Raw genomic sequence first — 17,804 nt, forward strand, 5'->3', positions numbered from 1 at the left:
CTGAAGAGGGATCCCAATCTGCAATTTTGTCTGTCTATTCCCTCCACAGATGCTGTCTGGCTCATTGAGTTCCACCAGCACTCTGTATTGTTCAAGATTCCAGCATCTGCAATTTCTTATATCTAACAGAAAAAACTGTTTCAATGTCTTTTTGGGGCCACAGTAAAATAGTGAAAGGTGCTTTGCAGTTATTAAAGATCTTTTAAATTATGGGTTATATATTTATTATTATACATGATAGAACAGCTCATTCACACAATACCTACAGCATTTTATAAAAAGGTAGGAAGAATTATTATTAAAGGACAGTGAGTAATTTAAAGTTTCAATAAAAATGACCTACAACATTTTTGGTTCAATTTACAGATGTTAGCACACCAGTTAACTTAAGCCTACAATTCCACAGTCCATTTAATTCTAAAGGGTTGTAATTATTAAAGCCATACAAAATTATTAATTAAGAATTAGTCTTCCCGCAGGTACTGTTCAGGTATTTCCTCAACGTTTGCTGGCTGAATTGCAGTCTTCTGTTTGCCTTTAACTGAAGCCTCGTTCCCCTTTAGATTAATTTCTTCCACCTGAACTTCAGCCAATTTACTCTCAGCTTTCAGGGCCAGCTGTTTTACCTCACCCACATGGCTCTGCACCATCTGGATGTGTGTGTGCACAGCCACTGAGGCCATATCTGCACCTGAGGAAAAAAATGATAGGTAGGCTATTTAGAACACATATGGCCCAAAGATTCATGGAAACTCACTCAAAAGGGTTCTATGACCAAGTTCCAGTAATCTTGGTGGACAAGGTGGACAAGATTACAGGTTAGAGATTAGGCGAGTTCAAACTGAATTAAAAACATTGAGCTAAATCATTTAAATGTATTTAATTTATTGTTGTGGCAACATCAGGCAAAAGGTATAGAAAAAAATGTGAAAACGCACACCTCCAAACTCAGGGAGAGTTTTCCCCAGCTAGTATCAGGCAACTAACTGAACCATTCTAATATCAACTAGAGAGCGTCCTGAGCTACTATCTACCTTAGAGATACCCCCAGACTATATTTGATCGGAATTTATCTTGCACTAAACGTTATTCCCTTTATCATGTATCTGTACACACAGGATGGCTCGATTGTTATCATATATTGTCTTTCCACTGACTAGTTAGCCTGCAATAAAAGCTTGTGATAGTAAGTAGGGATAAATGGTCAGAAAGTGAAAAACACAGTAACAAAATTATGAGATTGAAAGTGGCAGCATTTGATTTTTTGGCTCTGTAAATCCTTTTTAAACTATTGCAAGGATCCGAGACACAGGATGGAAATACAACCCTCTTTCTAATTGACAAGAGTAAACGGAATTCTACATGCACTGGGCATCTCAAAAAGCCAGAAGATTTAGGTTTAACTAATTTCCAACATGGCACAGGTTCACAAATTTACTCCTAAACAACTAAACCTCACCAATTAAAAGGATGGCTGCTCTTAAACACACAAAACCTCAGATTGGAACTACAAAGGCCTCCTCTGGTGTTGGGATTTTCATGCTGATACATTACAATTTGGTACCAAATCTTAACATCATCCCATGCTATCAAATATGGTCCAAGCAAGTAGTTTATAGTTGAAAACACGATCAGCTCCAGAAGCCACCAATATTCCAAAAGCAGTTCCTCATTCTCACTAAGTGTGATTAAAATTGTTTTCATATTGATAGACTGACCAACTACACCAAGGGCGCAAAACACTCAAACATAATGGTACCATTATTTTCCATTAAACGTAACTTGATGCACCCATTTGTTCATGTAATATAATACCATAGAGAAACCAGCCTCAAAAATCTCAAACTGTACCTAATCACTGTCATTGTTTCTGATCCTATCCAGTCACTATGCTGACTAAAGTAGCAACTTCTGGTTCAACAATACTCACATTTAAATGTGGACTTGCCCCTTCTTCGCAACAGAACAAATCAAAGCTCTTCAGTGCAACCAATCTGTTAACAACTGCAGGAGTCCCCTTAAATATCATCCTTGATGGCAAAGCCCAGTATACATAAGTGACAAGACTCAGCTGTTTGTAATTATCTTTGTCAGGATAACAAGTGGACAATTTACTTCAACCACTATCGTAATGAAGCCAGCCTTAAACAACATCATTTCATTCAGGTGACATCAAGAAACAAATGAAAGCACGGACAAAGTTAAAGCAAAAGCCTAGACAACTCCCTTGTTCTGATGCACTGTTATTCCAGCACTGCTGAAACAGCAGATATCTACACACCCTGTTACCAAACGGCATGACAAACCCAATCTAACTAATTAACACCCCATTAATATACCCTCAAATCTCCAGAATATCAGCTGCGACACAGTAATAACCTGATGTTCAGCTCATTTTGCAGGGGAATCATTCAGCTTCAGAATTCATTGCAGCCTCAATTTAAATATGGACAGGACTGGGGAAAGAGTAACATCAAGGCAGCATTTAAGAGACTGATATCAAATAGCTTTGGAAAATCAAAGTCAACTGGATTTCAGAAGAAAGTGGTAAGGTTGCAGGATGGGAACAAGGTGGTAAGGGAGGAACTCTCCACAGGTCAAAGACATACATGGAACAAAAGGAAGATAGCTGTGTTTTCTGGGAGGCCAATCACCTCAGGGTGGGGCAGGTTCTTCAGTTTAGCTTTCAGCAGCTACTTCTTCAATGCTATTGCTTAATCACTAGATTAGAACTGGGATAGGTACTAATGAATAAATAATTTTCAGTAAACCAGCATCTGCAGTTCCTGTGTCCATAGTTTTCAGTTCCATTGAAACCCCTTGGGTAATGAACAAGTCTGAGCATGCATATTGCAAGACCAAGATAATACCAGTTTAGAACTATAAACAACTGCACTCCTCTTCTCCAGTGCAACAGCAATTATAGATGGGCAACAAAGGCAGCTTGTGAGGAATTAATTAAAAACTACACTTTTCCAATAGCCAGATTCTCAATTTTTGTTACCTTGCCATTGGTTATTGTGCATTTAGTTAGCTTGGCCCTTAACCCTGGAGATTGTCCCTAAAATCTCTTGGCCTCTCTGCTTCTGCTGATCTGTGACCACCTGCCCCAATCTCTACGTAGCTCAGCATCAAATTATTTGACAATGTTTTTTGGCAATGCATTCAATAAAGTTGAAGTTCCTAAATGCAATGGTTGCATCATATGTCTAAATTACTACTGACTGGTGTGTATCAAACATCTACTGTATAAAAAGTTTCAAAACAAACTGCCTTTCAGCTCTAGCAAATTGATTCAATTCTGACCCCCAGTGCCGTTTTTGTGGAGCTTGCATGCTCAGTGACCACATGGGATGCTCTGGTTTCTTCCCAAATCCCAAAGCATATGGGTTAGCAGGTTAGTTGGTTCACTGTAAATTGTCTCAGGCAAGTGGAAGGATGGGCGAGTTGATGAGAACATGAGGCATAGATACCGTAGATAGTCAGAATATTTTTCCCAGGGTGGGAATATCCAACACTAGAGTGCATTAAAATCACAACACGAGAATCACTTTATTGGGAAAAATCAGTGAGTGGGATCACTATGAACAGGCATAGACTCGATGGGCTGAAATAGCTTTGTTCTACATCATAAGGAAATATGGAAATTCCTCAGCAACATTACATTTAATTTTACACTGTTCAGCTAGTCAAGTCAAATTGAAATATAAAAAATTTAAATTACAAGAATTTTTCACTTAAATCAATTGCTAAAATAGAACATTCTATGAATTCTCATTAAATATCACACATCTGAACAAAGTGATTATAGGTTCACCATACACAATACCTGTTTGATACGCAGCCTCTGCTGCCATTTCGGACAGGTGGACTGCAGTCATCCACTTGGTCTCAAAACTGAGATACTTCTCCTGCTTCTCCTTCATCTGCAATTACCCAACAAAAGACAACAATCACACATCATGAACAACTTATATAGAAATAATAATACAATTGTATGCCTCATTGTAAAGATGTTTGGACAGATACATGGATAGGAAAGATTTAGAGGGCAGGTGGGACTATTATAAATATGGCATCTTGGTCTGCATGGGCAACTTGGGCCGAAGGGTTTGTTTGTTTTCTCTTTCTCTATGTCACATACACAGAAGGTAGAGGGTTGTGGTAGAAATATGTTATTCATGGTGTGCGTGCCTTCATCAGTTAGGACATTGAGTACAAGAATCAGGGAGTTACGTGGAAGCTTTACAAAACATTGTTTAGGCTGGATTTACAATACCATTTGCAGTTCTGGTCACCCCATTACAGGTAGGTTGTGGAGACTTTGCAGAGTGCAGAAGAGGTTTACAGAATGCTGCCTAGATTAGAAGGTATTGGTAGTAAGGAAAAATTGGACAGAGATGGATTATTTTCTCTGGAGCGTCAGAGGCTAACTGATAAAAGTTTATAAAATTATGAGAGGCATAGATAAGGTAACCTGTTAGAATCGTTTTCCCGGGATGGAAATGTGTAGACTGCGGACAGTCTGAAGAAGCGTTCCAAATCAAAACATCTCCAGAAATACTGCCTGACCCACTGAGTTACTCCAGCATTTTGTGTCTATCTTATACAAGAGGGCATACATACAGTATGTTTAAGGTGAGAAGGGCAAAATTTAAAGGAGATGTGCAGGGCAAGGAGACATTCAAGAAGCTATGGACTTGGACCCCAAGGTCCCTCTGTACAAATGAGAGTGGGTTGATGCTATTTTGTTCCTAAAATATGCATAGTCGGAAATAAAGGGTTAGATAGAGGAAGATTTATCTTGGAGTAGATTATAATATGTGGAGAGCTTTGGTTACTGAAAATGCAAAGCTGAAAGAGGGAAACATGTCCTGCCTGTAATGGTTTTAAAACATACAAATTTGAGATGACATTTTGAAAATTACCTTTGCACGAGCTTCGATTATGACCTGCCAAATAGCATTTTCTTCTTTTTCACTTATCTGACCACTTAGACCATTATACCTCTTTTGAAGTGAGATCAGAGTATAGATTGCCTGGAACAGACAAACTTAATTCTTTTAAAAAATACACATTAAATCTAAGTTTCCTTAATGTAACAAAGTGCTAGTTAGACATGTTTTGAATATTTCAAATTGTATTTTTGGAGTGAACTTACTCATTAAATACTGATATTTTCATTTTATTTTTGCTGAGTTTCATCTGTGGTGCAGATTCAGTTGGCCAATTGACCTCCCAATTTCGGCAGACATAAACGGAAAATCCATCTTGTCAACCACCACAAAGAATGTAGGATGCAGCAAGTTTTATTTCACAACTTCAATACAGGATTTTTTTTAAAAACAGGCTCTACTGGCTTGTCTTCTTCCATCAGAGGAGTGAAGGGAAGTTTAAAATACTGCAAAATACCACTGCTCTGGTCTCGCAAATGAAGGAAGCTGTGTAATGATAACCCCCGAGACAGGAAAGGCACAAGGATTACCCAAATATAAAGCAAAAATAAATGTTTCACTGTACCTTAGTATATTCTGTTAAAGCATCACTTAGTGCGAGAGTAGTTTGTGACAGAAAGGTATTGGCACCATCCGTAACCAATGATACTGCCCGTTTAATTAAATCTTCATGATTGAGAGATGTATGTTGATGCTGTAGCAGGAAATGCACAATTTTTAGAAACAACTCTCTCCACTTGGAAGAAGTTGCAGCAGCAATTGTGAGTATTCAAAGCCAAACAAATAATAATAATAATAATAATAATACTGTATTACATTTATATAGCGCTTTTCATACACTCAAAGACGCTTTACAGGGATTTAAAGACTATAGGGAAGTGAATAAATAGATAAATAAGTAAACGAACAGAGAAAGGAGACAGAAGGTGAGGTGACCTTCAGTGGTTGAAGGCAGTACTGAACAGGTGAGACTTCAGTGATGTTTTGAATGTGGTGAGTGAGGAGGAGTCTCTGACGGTTTGGGGGTAGTGAGTTCCATAGGGTGGGAGCAGCGATGGGGAAAGCCCTGTCCCCCCAGGATCTGAATTTGGTCCGGATGGGGGGGGGATAGGAGATTGGCATCACAAACAGTTTATTGTATAATATTTCAATGAAATAGTTTTATTTAGAAAATGTTTTTGGCACAAATCACTGTTTTGGGCAACTGTTTTTAAAATATACAAAAATATAATGACAAAAATGATTAGATTTAGCAAATGTATCAATCCAAAACAAATGAATGAATTTAAATATCACACCACAGGTAAAAAAAAGTAATTGGCAAAAGAAACCAAGAGGCATGTGGGAGGGTTTAAAAAAAAAATCTTTATTGGTTGAAATGTCATTGCAGCAAGGAAATTCATATGTGTAAAATATCAATATTCACCACCTGTAAGCAATGTTAATCTACTTCTAAGACGTGTGTGTCTTTTTTGACAACGTTTGTTATTTCAAGACTGCATAAATTATGTGTAATGTGACTCTGGATAACATCAGAGGTAAAAGAAAGTAACTGTTCTAGTCAAATGGTATGATTCTTTTGATCAAAACAAATGAAATCACTTTAAAAGGATTAGTTAATGCAAGATACTGCTTTTAATAAAGTCCTGATTCACTCAAGGTCATATGTGACAATTTGCTACTGGAGTAATACCTTGTTCAAAGACGCCCAAGTAAAATCCTATGCAACCACACAGATAAAGAAAAGATGGTATTCTAATGATTAAAATAGGGATAAGGTGTTAATATGCATTCATAGTTATAGCACTATTGTCACCATAGGCTGCATGATGGCGCAGCAGTAAAGCTGCTGCCTTACAGCGCCAGAGACCAGGTTCGATCCTGACCACAGGTACTGTCTGTATAGAGTTTATACGTTCTCCCCATGACCTGCATGGGTATTCTCCAGTTTCCACTCACACTCCAAAGATGTACAGGTTTGTAGGCTAATTGGCATGGTAAAATATCACAAATTGTCCCAAAAGTGTGTGTAGGATGGTATTAGTATGCGGGGATCACTGGTCGGCATGGACCCAGTAGGCTGAAGGGCCTGTTTCCGCATTGTATCTCTAAACTAAACTGAATAACAAAACAATAAGAGTTCGCCACTCAGCGCATTAGGCCTGCCCCACCATTCAATTTGATCATAGCTGATCTGTCATTCTCATCTCCTGCTCTGTGCCAGTTAGGCACAGTTGACAAGAGAGGCTGATGAGAAAGAATGTAAAAATCATAAATTTGGAGGCAATAAGAGGGAGCAAACTCACAAATGAACATAAAACAAAATTCAGTCCCATTGGAACTGATAGATTCGCTAATAGAGATCGAATTGCCAATATTACAGCAAAACTGTTTTTTTTGTTCATTTATTGTATTTTTGATTATATATTATCTGCATGTTATTGCATTTACATGCCTGCTAAGCTGCAGCAAACAACAATTCCATTGCTCCATTGTCAATACATATGAGAATTAAACACTCTTGACTTGTGGCCCTCGCACTTTTTTTATCTGCACCTTCTCTATAGGGGGATTGCACGCAAGGTCATAAGGTCAAAGGGAGTGACGCACAGAGTTGCTCAAGCCATCTGGAGTACATGGCAGCTTCCGGCATACACTAACAACGCATGCAACACGTATGTTCTTACCTTGAAAAAAACGCCAAAATGTTCAATTTTTGTGCTGTAAAAAATGGGGAAGCTGGAGGATCCGGCGGAAGAAGAAGAACCGGGAGAAGGGCTGCCAAGCCCTTCGGACGCAAGAAGCAGCTGGGAAGATGTCTGGCCAGCCGGCGGGAGAAGGGGAAACGCAGCCGGGGAAGGGAGGCAGGAGAGCAGGGCGGAGCAGCAGAGGGCCACTGGCAGGGGGAAGAAGAAGAGGGGGAGGAAAGGACGGGGTTGAACGAGCTGGGAGAGGAGCAGAGGGAAAAACCCGAGCCAAGAGGCTTGGAGGGTCTGCAGGGGCAGAAGCAGCGAGCGCCGGAGGTCGGCGACCCGCCTGAGGGCAAAGGCCAGAGAGCCGTGCTCGACAGCCTTGAAGCAGGAGGAGGTGGAAGTGGAGGAGTGGAGTGTCGAGCCCGAAGAGGAGGAAGAGGGGTCAGGGAGAGGCCGATCAGCAGTGAGAGCTGGGCTGGGCACCGAGGCAATAGGTGGAGGACCAGGCCACGGCTCTGCTCAGCGGCCCCAGCCTCAAGGTGTTGAGCGCCGGCCAAGTTGTAACGGAGCCTGGCTGACGGAGATGGCGAGCAGGGAGATGGGCTGGAGGGCCAGTAGGAGTGGCGAGGGGCCGCAGGAAGTGCGGAGCAGGGTGCCGAGCCTAGAGGAGCGAATGAACGAGGAGAGGTGTCGGGACACTCAGAGTGCCGGGAGGGAGCCGGAGACTCGCTGATGGGTGAAGACGGGCGAAGCCGAGCTGCAGCAAAGTGCAGCCGCAGCATTCAACTGCAACACCCTCTCAAATTAGGACTGGCGAATTGTTCCATGACAGAAGTTGTTCCAAACATAAAATAGAAAAAGACTAAGCAAAGAGCCATAGTAAGTGATTGCCTGCTGTACACGGCGTGCCCCCAGTAGGCCTTGCGTGGCAACTGTATGGGTCAGAGGTCGTGACCTCGCCTGCCGTGCAATCCCCCTATAGCACTATGTTCTGCACTCTGTTTACTTTCTCTTTGTACGTTTCCTCCACTTCATGTGTATGGTTTAATTGTCCTCGTGTATGGTATGATTAGCCTGGATAGCACAAAACAAGATATTTCAGTGTAGGTGATAATAATAAGCCAAGATATCCAACTTAACTTCTCCTAAACATTGAACTTTGGTAACATCAGACAGAACCATTCAAGAGGTTGAACTACTTGAAGAAGCAAAACACAAAGTGCTGGAGGAACTTAGCAGGCCAGTCACAAGGGAATGAACAGAAGATATTTTGTCCAGCACTTTGTGTTTTACTCATAACTTCAGCATCTGCAGTGAAGCAACTCGTTGCAACAGCCAACTTCGACTCCTCAACCTTTTGTCGGTTCTGCTTTTCGCGCTCTTGCACCTTGCTTCCTTGGTCAGACACAATTTCATTTCACTGCTTATCAGCTCACAACAACCTCCTACTAACAAGGTAGATTCAAATCATCTGTTACGTACGCCTAAAGTGTTTGAGGGACGTTTGATTTTGAGAGTCAAGACTGTAGACGGGTTTCGATTGCTGCCCCAGGCCACTTGTTGCCACTTTATGACTGTGAGAGAAGCACCTTGGAAGGGTCATCACAGGATGACACGGCCCGCGGTGTACCTGTGCAACAGGAACAGCGGCCAGCGTTGCTCCCAGCCCCAGCGCCACTTGCTGCCACCTTCCAGCGGGGATCCTGCCGTGGGAGAAGGCCGAGGGGAAGCACCTGGAACAGGACAGAAAGAGGCGCGGGTGAGAGCGGGCTGCAAGTCAGGGCTGCCACCCTCGGGAACCGGCGCGCCCGCGCCAGCGCCTCAGCGCAGGGGTGGTGACAGGGGGTCCGCGCGCGCCGGTTGCTCACCTGCTCCAACGGCTGCAGCGACGCAGCAGCGCGCGGAACGGCGCGGCCATTGTCCCCGTTGCGTGTGACGTCACCGCATTCGCCGTTCGAAAAGCCGATCACGTGCCGCGAACGACGCGGGAAGCGGCGTCCGTTGGGCGACGCCCAGTCGGCCAGGCTGGAGGCTGAGGTATTTTGAGGCTGAGGTGTTTTGAGGCTGAGGTGTTTTGAGGCTGAGGTGTTTTGAGGCTGAGGTGTTTTGAGGCTGAGGTGTTTTGAGGCTGAGGTGTTTTGAGGCTGAGGTGTTTTGAGGCTGAGGTGTTTTGAGGCTGAGGTGTTTTGAGGCTGCTGTCTCGCCGCTCCCCACCCCCTTGGCTAAAACCCACTCGCACACATCATCCACTCCTCACAATCGAAAAAGAATCTTAACTCATAAGCATGTAGCTTGGTTTCTAATGCGTACATTCTGCCTTGACGTGGCAAATAATATTGTACTGGAGATCGCATCGGTTTTTTCAAAGTGACCTCTGGCTCTGACAGTAAAGTTTATTTTTGGAAAGATGTATAATCCTTGGCAGCAGTTCAGAGGAGGTTCGGAAGAAACATCACCTATATTCATGTTCTCCACAGATGCTGCCTGACATAGCACACAACAAAAAACCTTTCACTGTACCTCGGTAGACGTGACAATAAAATAAACAAAACATCTTTGTCCCTTCCCTGACATCAGTCTGAATAAGGGTGTCGATACCCATTCCTTCTCTCCAGAATAGAAAGGCAGATTATTATCTGAATGGTGTCAAGTTAGGAGGAGGGGGAGTTCAACGAGATCTGGGTGTCCTAGTGCATCAGTCAATGAAAGGAAGCATGCAGGTACAGCAGGCAGTGAAGAAAGCCAATGGAATGTTGGCCTTCGTAACAAGAGGAGTTGAGTATAGGAGCAAAGAGGTCCTTCTACAGTTGTACCGGGCCCTGGTGAGACCGCACCTGGAGTACTGTGTGCAGTTTTGTTTTCCAAATTTGAGGAAGGATATTCTTGCTATGGAGGGCGTGCAGCGTAGGTTCACTAGGTTAATTCCCGGAATGGCGGGACTGTCGTATGTTGAAAGGCTGGAGCGATTGGGCTTGTATACACTGGAATTTAGAAGGATGAGGGGGGATCTTATTGAAACATATAAGATAATTAGGGGATTGGACACATTAGAGGCAGATAACATGTTCCCAATGTTGGGGGAGTCCAGAACAAGGGGCCACAGTTTAAGAATAAGGGGTAGGCCATTTAGAACGGAGATGAGGAAGAACTTTTTCAGTCAGAGGGTGGTGAAGGTGTGGAATTCTCTGCCTCAGAAGGCAGTGGAGGCCAGTTCGTTGGATGCTTTCAAGAGAGAGCTGGATAGAGCTCTTAAGGATAGCGGAGTGAGGGGGTATGGGGAGAAGGCAGGAACGGGGTACTGATTGAGAGTGATCAGCCATGATCGCATTGAATGGCGGTGCTGGCTCGAAGGGCTGAATGGCCTACTCCTGCACCTATTGTCTATTGAGATGCTGCCTGACCCACTGAGTTACTCCAGCATTTTGAGTCTACCTTCGATTTAAACCAGCATCTGCAGTTTTCTTTCCTAAACAAAACCATATGTCTTTTTTGAGTAAACCAGCATCGGCTGTTCCTCGTGTCCCTATTATTCCGCCTGCTCACTTTCCCAGTTGATCCAGATCCTGCTCTAACCAAGTTGGATTATCCACTTCACTATCCACCCCTTCACCAACTTTTGTATCACACACAATCTAACATCATGCCATTGGACCCAAGGAGTACTTTCATGTGTGATGTTCATGTAAGAACAGCCACTAATCTATCCAATTTCTAGCATGATCTGACCTGAAACTTAGCCATATGGGGAGCAGTAGATGAAACAAAAGAAATGTCTGAAATAAATTGGAGAGAAACGGGAATACATAAACACCTGCAGTGCTGGGAATAAGAGGAGTGGGGATCATGTGTAGGCTGTTGAGATTAGTTTGCCTTGGCATTATGTGCAGCACACATATTGTGGGCTAAAGACTGTTGTGTGTTCTAATAGAGTGCTACCAATGGTGTCACGCTAATACACCCACTCCATGAGTATGGAGATACAAGAAACTGCTGATGCTGGTTTACCAAAAAAGTGCTGGAGTAAGCTCAGCAGGTCCAGCAGCATCTCTCTCGAACATGAATAGGTGAGATTTCAGGTCGGAACTCTTCTTCAGACTCATGAGTATCTCAGCAGGTAAATGCTGGAAAAAGCACTCACTGATAGTTTATGTGCACTCTGTGAGGTATCAGAACGACCTGTGGCCAGTTCTGTAGCTGCAAGGGGAGACCTTCTGATTTCAGCAAACTTCCCTTTAAATAACCATAACAGCAACATAAGTTCATACGTCATAGGGGCAGAATTAGGCCATTCAGCCCACCGAGTCTACTCTGCCATTCAATCGTGGCTGATCTATTATCCCTCTCAACCCCATACTCCTACTTTCTGCCCATAACATTTGACATCCTTATGAATCAAGAATCTGTCAGTCGTCTCCACTTTAAAAATACCCAATGACTTGTCCTCCTCAGCTGTCGATAGCAATGAAATCTACAGATTCACCACCCTCTGACTAAAGAAATTCCTCCTCATATCCTTTCCAAACATGTTGTGCACACCTATTCAGACAATTGGTGTTGTGTTAATTTGTGTCAGTAAGGGCAGAAATGGGCATAGTGATGTCAGTAGATGATCGTTTGATGCCAGATAAACCTAAGGTGTGCTAATGTAAATACTGCATGGAAGTGTTCGGTCCAATTTCCCAAAGGATGCAGCTTCACCTGGAATTGATCACTGGACCAATTTGACCCAGCCTGCACTTTCATGTGTGATTTGCACATAAGATCAAGCATTTGTCAAGCATGTTATATCTGCAATCCCTGAAAACTTCAATTGTTAACTGAAATGCATTTACATATTTTTTTTCAATTATTTAATTGTGATTAAAATTCTTTTGATGCAGGATAAAATAAATTTATATTGAGTACTAGACCAAGTGGACCCGTTGGGCCCAAACCTCTCCTGCATTGGTGCAGCATCCTCTCCTCCCCCACCCCTTTCTCCTTTCTCTCCCCTCTCTCCCCTCTCCCTCCCCCCTCGCGTTATCGTTTACCGATTTGCTGTAGTTCAGGAACAAACATACAAACAAACAAGTTTTAGTATGTAGATAACAGTTGGGATGTATGTGACAATTGTAAAAATGAAAACTAAAAACTAAAACTAAATGTAAGTGAGTTCACATTGGAGCATTGTGTGTCGTTTTGGTAACTAGGAAGGATGTCATTAAGCTGGAAAGTGCCAAGAAGATTTACGAAAATGTTGCCAGGACTCGAGAGCCTGAGTTATAGGCAGAGGTTGGGCAGGCTAGAACTTTAATGCTTGGAGCATAGGACTGATGGATGAACGTATATACAGTAGGTGTATAAGATTGAGAGGGGCAGAAATAAGGTGAATGCACAGTCCTTTTCCTTGGGAAAGAGAATCAAAAACTAGATGGTAGAGGTTGAAGGTGAGAAGGAAAAGATTTTAAAAGGAATGAGGGCCAATTTCTTCACTCAGAGGGTGACGCGTATATGGAACGAGCTGCCAGAGAAAGTGGTTGAGGCAGGTACAATAACAATATTTACAGGACACTTGGACAGATAAAGGGATTGGAAAGTGTTGAAGGGATTGGAAAGTGTTGAAGGGATATGGGCCAAATGCAAGCAAGTTAGACTAGCATACTTGGGCAAAAGGTCTGTTTCCATTCTGTATTGCTCGATGACTATAAAAATCAATTTGAAATCAAAAGAAAGAGGGAAAACCATCACAAAAGTTAATCATACTTGCTCTAATTATTTGGTATTTTTAAAGCGCACTGCTTTTTATATAACTTCTTCCCTTAACCTTTCTCCAAATCGGTTGACAGAGGTGACTCTCATTGATTATGTGTTAATTGACACCAGTAGAATCCTATGTGCAAGCAGCTGTGAGTAGCCCTGAAATTCAAAAGACTAAGTCCCCTGGTGAGCAAAACATGAACAGGCTTGTTCAAGTCTACATTTCACAGATAGTAGGACTGAGATAATTCAACATGATTTTTTTAATTAATAATTAACACAGAAGTTTGAGGCAGAATACAAAACTGCTCTGATACAGCAGTTGGAAATGTGTGGTTATTATCAATGGCAGAATCCAATGTGTTTTTCTTCATTTAAGCAGCTGATTAAGTTAAATTTACAAACTTCAAATAAAAGCAAGCTTAAACTACTGTGAGGATATGAGGTTTTGGAAATTCTCCTTGTTTTACATGAATATATTATGACCAATAAACGAGTTTCAGGAATCTATCCTGACCCCATTCCTGCATCATCCTGATTTCACAGTCATGAAGCATTCAAGCCCATTGAGCAGTGGTTCCTAAACTGGACACATTGAATGACACAGCACATCAACAGACTCTTTGGTCCACTATGGAACTGTGATGGGTAAATAATAAGAAGACAATTTAGTTAGAATTTATTTCCCAAAAAAGTAAAATAAAATATAAATGTCTTTGGCTGCCCTGGCCATGCCCTTACCAGCTTACGAGAAATCTCTGACAAACCCAGGCCTTTAACAGGAGTGACCCCTGACATTCATGGGCATTTATGGTGGGAGGAGTAATTTATCAAGAGTGAACAAGTGGGGTTTTCATTCAGTAAGAATGGGAAACACTAGCACAGATTGGAAGAAAATAGAGTATGTTGAGATATTCATAACTGTGATTTTTAGAAGTGAGGAAATATGCAGGGAATTAAAATAGGCTGATGCTGAAAATGACCTGAAGAGAAATCCATTGAAAAGAGAGGCAGAACCAATGAAATCTGGGACAGAGATCATCTCACATTCACTCTGGGTCAGTTGTTCCCCTAGATACATTAATTAGGTTTATATTTCTTTTTGTTTACAATGTTGGTACCTTTCCATTAATCTTTAACTTGCATAATCATAAAACTTTCAAAGCAAAGTTATCTTTCTTGATGTGGCTGCAGTTGCACCTTATCCAATGTGGACCCAAAGTGCCAGAAGTTTAGCAGGAAGGAGTAAGCAATTAGTTTGGATTTATTTGTAATTAGTAAGGTTATTCTATAAAGTACCTGGGGACGTTTTTCATATCAAAGGTGTAACATAATTGCAAGGTGATGTCTGACAATATTTATTGTTGATGTTTCTACTTTAATTGAACACCATAGCACTAAAGCTATTCAGGGGCCATCTGAATTATTAAAAACCTGCTGAACAAAGACAAACCAATAATATTTTGTTTTGACTTTTAGAGGTCAAACGGATAATAATCATCTGCCAATATTCAAGAGTTCAATAGATTTTTATGCTGAGTCTCTGTTTACTGTAAGCACGTTAAAATAATTGCCAATCATCATACTCAGTACATGCTGTCGGGGCTGGGTTCGCTTTAATATTGCCTGTTCCAATGGTATTTTGCTGAAGTCACGAGAATGCATATAATCACTTGTCCCAGGACTTTCCCTTGTGGCCCAGATATTCCATAAAAAATGGAATGTCTTGGAGCCTTGCGTGAAGTTTACTTCAATGGTCCCATCCAACTCAGTGTTCTGATTTAAGATGTATTCATCAGTTAAGCCATTATTTAAAGAACTGGTCAGGCAACACCTGCAGCATTTATGGAGAGAGAAACAAATCTTGACACATGGAAGACATTTTGGATTCCTTCCTGTTGAAATTCTCTGAAGCGGTTAGGCACAGGGGTTTTCTCTGAGCCAGAATTGATCGATAGATTGTAATGTTGCGATACAGCTTGCAAAATGATATCAATGATGCTAGAATATATATTTTTACGAACCCTGATCTCTCTTGTTAGACTATTACCAAGTATTTGGCCCTTTGGACATAGACTGCAGATGAACGTTGGTCATAAAGCAGAGCATAGAAGGCACACAGATTTTAAAGCACAATCCTAGAACAAGCGACGGAAAACAAAACCTTTCAAGTTGCTTAGCGAACAGCAAAAATACCCACAAATACCCAGTGCTAGAGTAAATGTGAGCTTACCTGGTCTATGTTGATATATGCACCAAGAAATAAAATGCAAATCTGTTTCATGCAGTCAAATATCCCTAAATATTGTTCATAGACGATAATATTGAATTTTTTTTAAATTAAAAAGTAAGTCCTTCATCTTTATTTCAAGGATAAACTATTTGTGAGTGTAGACTTGTTATATAGCTTTCCAAAGCAAATACTTTGCAGTGTATATTGTAAAAGAAGTATGTGAAGTATTAACACCGCATTTTCTCTGGTATAATATATGACAATGACGCACTGCATTGCACAGTATCTGTGTAAAGCTAACAAATTAACTACAATTAACGAGCTGAAATAGAGGCAAAGGTGGAAATGGACTTCAGTGAGAGTGTAAATATTATTTTAGGGTTACCAATAAATGTGAACAGCTTGGTTCAGCCTTGGATAGTGAGAGGGGAGAAATTAACGAGTAGGGAACGGAATTTGTAGTAAAGAATAAATATAGCACTTCACCAAGCAATCGGAAAATTGAATAACAGCAGAAGGCTAAGGAAAGATGGTGCTGCGGTGTTATTGGGTGTACATATTGAAACTGGTACGAAGTTTTCAGTGGATAATGCGGGGGCATCGGACAGATAAGAAAGCAAGATGGAATCCAAGTCGAGTTTTGCCTGTCCTAAAGGCGAGGAAGGGGGAAGGGGGAGAAAGAACAAAATGAAATAAGATTCGAAAGATGGCATGCAGAAATGCGGAGTTGTATCCCATTAGAAAAAGCAACGTATAATCTGAGAAATGGATATGACTTCTTTTTGAAGGTGTGGAACCCATTCATGGCAAAGTTAGGATTAAGAATAGGAAGTATTTAAACTCAAGATTGCTTTGTTACCTAGCAAGAATTTAAAAAGAAATTACTCGGAAGTGACCCCCTCGGGACTCTAGGTTTCTTTCTTTCTTTCTTTCTTCTGCTTTTTCTTTTTCCTTCTTTTTAACTGAGGGGTGGGGGGGTGGGGGGAGGGGAGAAAATACAGAACAATACGTGTATAATCGAAGTTATAGTTAGTGACTATTGTTTACTATTGTTTACTATGGAATGTATAATGTATAACGTATGAGTTCTGTTAAAACTTAAATAAAATATATATATTTATAAAAACAAGTCGAGTTTTGCCTGTCCTAAAGGCGAGGAAGGGGGAGAAAAGCGGGAAGAAAAGTGATTGCGGGCAACTCCCTGGCTGTGGCTGGACAGATAACACTGGAGTCAATTGTGCTCCCACAGAGAGCGAGAGATGCCCAGTTCTCCCGTTTTCATCGTTGACACACGTCTTTAAAATCTGTGGTAGATACAAAATGCTGGAGTAACTCAGCTGGACAGGCAGCATCTCTGGAGAGAAGGAATGAGTGACGTTTCGGGTCGAGACCCTTCTTAACCCGAGCTCATTATAATCTGTATTATAATTTTTCGTTAAAAGATAAACTTCGAGCCGTCGTATGATTTGATGGATTTATTATTAAAAGCCCACCATCAAGTCCCAGTATTGTGCCACGAAAGGAAAGGTAACTCAAGAAGAGATTTGAGATAAAACTGTTACTTAATTCCAAAAATTAATTTGACGGCACTGTATACAATAGTTCGATGTTTACAGCTTAATGAGAAATTTATAACATGAAAAAAAAATTGTAAACGAATTTTCAACGATGGTTTGGGAGTTTGTTATATTTAATAATTAGTCTCTTCGAGTTGTCACTTTTACGTTAAACTTGTTTGCAGAATTTATTTTTTTTGCCTTGCAGTTGTATGCATTGAACTACGTGTTTTTATAAAATAAATATTCTCATTCAACATTTCCTTCCTATTTTTCGTGACAAAATCTGTGGTTTGGTCACTTCCCCGTCTCTCTTCCGGCGTCTTTCTTGAATATGCAACAACCAACCCATGCAAGTAAACATCATCTCGGAGAGCCGTATTTATTACTTGAGATTTTGTTTTATTCAGCACGGAACACACATATACAATAACTGATGCTATAGCAAAACTCAAGATTATATGAACAAATATACCAGAAAGGAATACACGCACGGGTTGCTCCTGATTATATTACGAGATCTCTGCAAACAAATCTATTTCCTGGATGGTAGGCGGGGTTTCTCATTTGTTAAACGCTTTGCATATATCTTATTCGAAGCATTTCCTCTCGCTTATGGATCAGAGGAAGG

General features: G+C 41.2%; 1 protein-coding gene across 1 annotated transcript; it reads right to left on the minus strand.

Moving 5' to 3' along the window:
* Positions 1–227: 227 nt before the first annotated feature.
* On the minus strand, positions 228–9,591 carry LOC144605959 (diablo IAP-binding mitochondrial protein-like). The gene is made up of 6 exons (XM_078421672.1): positions 9,517–9,591; positions 9,279–9,381; positions 5,521–5,649; positions 4,929–5,039; positions 3,830–3,926; positions 228–691 (listed from the first exon to the last, which is right to left on the minus strand). The coding sequence occupies exons 1-6, from the start codon at positions 9,564–9,566 to the stop codon at positions 465–467; spliced, it is 717 nt and encodes a 238-aa protein (XP_078277798.1). The 5' UTR covers positions 9,567–9,591; the 3' UTR covers positions 228–464.
* Between the last annotated feature and the right edge of the window lie 8,213 nt (positions 9,592–17,804).

This window comes from Rhinoraja longicauda, chromosome 25 (assembly GCF_053455715.1).
Source record: "Rhinoraja longicauda isolate Sanriku21f chromosome 25, sRhiLon1.1, whole genome shotgun sequence".
NCBI classification, from domain to species: Eukaryota; Metazoa; Chordata; class Chondrichthyes; order Rajiformes; family Arhynchobatidae; genus Rhinoraja; species Rhinoraja longicauda.